Source organism: Pituophis catenifer, unplaced genomic scaffold, assembly GCF_029215685.1.
Source record: "Pituophis catenifer annectens isolate HBS135680 unplaced genomic scaffold, rPitCat1.0.hap2 SCAF_2, whole genome shotgun sequence".
In the NCBI taxonomy this organism is placed as follows: domain Eukaryota; kingdom Metazoa; phylum Chordata; class Lepidosauria; order Squamata; family Colubridae; genus Pituophis; species Pituophis catenifer.
The window spans coordinates 151,602,760-151,604,679 of NW_027256882.1; the positions used below are offsets into that span (position 1 = coordinate 151,602,760).

The 1,920-nt window shown below is 39.7% G+C and overlaps 1 protein-coding gene across 1 annotated transcript; it reads left to right on the plus strand.

Moving 5' to 3' along the window:
* The first annotated feature begins 220 nt into the window (after positions 1-220).
* On the plus strand, positions 221-505 carry SMIM36 (small integral membrane protein 36). The gene has a single exon (XM_070934823.1). The coding sequence runs from the start codon at positions 221-223 to the stop codon at positions 503-505; it is 285 nt and encodes a 94-aa protein (XP_070790924.1).
* The last annotated feature ends 1,415 nt before the right edge of the window (positions 506-1,920 follow it).

Consider the following 1,920-nt stretch of genomic DNA (forward strand, 5'->3'; position numbering starts at 1 on the left):
AGGAGCTTAAGTTATTAAAGTGAGAGGCTTTAATCATGCCATTAGGGTGGGGTACAGGGTGGAAGAACCTACTCCTACCAGAACATGCAAGATGAAAGATGAAATTTTTGCTGCAAATTCAGTATACTGTATCTGTTGAGATTTGCTGCTGCTCCACTTGTGCTTCTACATCTGATTCCAGTGACAGAGGTCCTGCTAAATAAATAAATCCTGGGATCCAATGGAATTTTATCTAGAGTTTGACCCCGTGACCTTGAACCTGGTCATTCTGGTTGTGAGTTATGTGATCTTGCTTTTGGTTTTCCTGATCTCTTGCGTGCTTTATGACTGTCGAGGGAAAGATCCCAGTAAGGAGTGTATTTCGGAGATTCCCATGGAAACCCAGGCGCCAATCCAGTTGATGGTAGTGCAACAGGGATGCCCTAGTATCCACTGGGCAAGAGGACTCATCCCTGCTTACGAAAGTGCATCTGGTGCAGCCACGAAAAAGACAACATCAGTATAAAAAAGATCTTTCCTTTCTCCAGTATTCTAACTTTGCATGATTCTCTCCTGTTTGCACAAGGATAAGGGAGTCAGGTAAGCCAAAATTGACAGCTTGCATGGACGCATGCTAGAAAGGGTGATTTCAGTACAGTATAGTATTGCTAGGATATGCGTGACATTGGACTTAGCTCTTAACAAATCCAACTTCTTTTTATTTGTTATTTTCACATATGACCTCTGCCTCTGGCTGATGTTAAGGGTGTCAAGACAATAGAATACTCTGAAATCTGAATTGAGTTGGGGTGGGTATATCTTTTTCCAGAATAAATCAATGATTTGCCAGAGAAATGGCCAAGAGGAGAAATAGACATGTTATTTTATTTTATTTGTATCCCAGCTTTATATATTTTACAAACAGCCCAAGGCAGTGAACATATTCAACACACCTTACCTTCCTAGATTTATTTTCCCCACAACAACAATTATTTGAGATGGGTTGGGCTGAGAGAGAGGGACTGGCCAAAAATCACCTAGCCAGCTTTCATGGCTAAGGCGGGACTTGAACTCACGGTCTCCTGCTTTCTAACCTGGTGTCTTAACCACTACATCATATGACTTATGGTTTATATGACTTATGGTTCATGTTTTATATGAAGTTAAGATAAACATTTGCTACAGAAGCTACTTTTCCTCCACCAAGGCAAGAAAGGACACCTTGGGGATGTTATAATGGATCTAATAATCTACATAGATAATAGTGTTTATATGCTTGCAGTAAAGTACATTCTTAAACAAATGGAACATAATAGGTTTTGCTATAAAGTATGGGTGAGTAAGTGTTACTTATTCCTCATTTGACACTTCAGCACAATGTGGAATGCATGGGACTCAATCTCTGAAGGATAACATTGTGGTACATTTCCTCACACTGCATTAGCATGTCCTTCAATTTATCTTCTGTGTGAACATGTGCGAATGTTCTGTACTGGCCAAATAATTGGGAACGTTATAGAACATCCCAGACAACAACACAACAAAGTAGGGTTTGTTGAAGAAACTGTTGGGCCTAATTCACCCTAATCTTAACTATAATTCTTGGTTTACAAATCAGAGAAGCTGGCTTCACACTAAATCAGAATGGAACAATCTATATTATGGTTGAAAAGCATTTGTGATCCAGTCAGTATAGCAGAGTAGGACCAGAGAGATTCAAATTCTTATCTTTCTCAACTCATAAAGCTCTCTTTAGTGACTTAGGGATCGAGGCTGCTTTGGAGAAGGAACAATCTGAAGGCACCATCTCTGTGTTTACAAGAATGTACCCTATTCTGTTTTTCCTAAATTCTTAGGAATAGTTTAATTGCCAAGTCCAGTAAATGCCTCATATAATGGGAGAGCAGCTTCCAGCAAAATCTGTGCTGTTCCTTCTGCCCA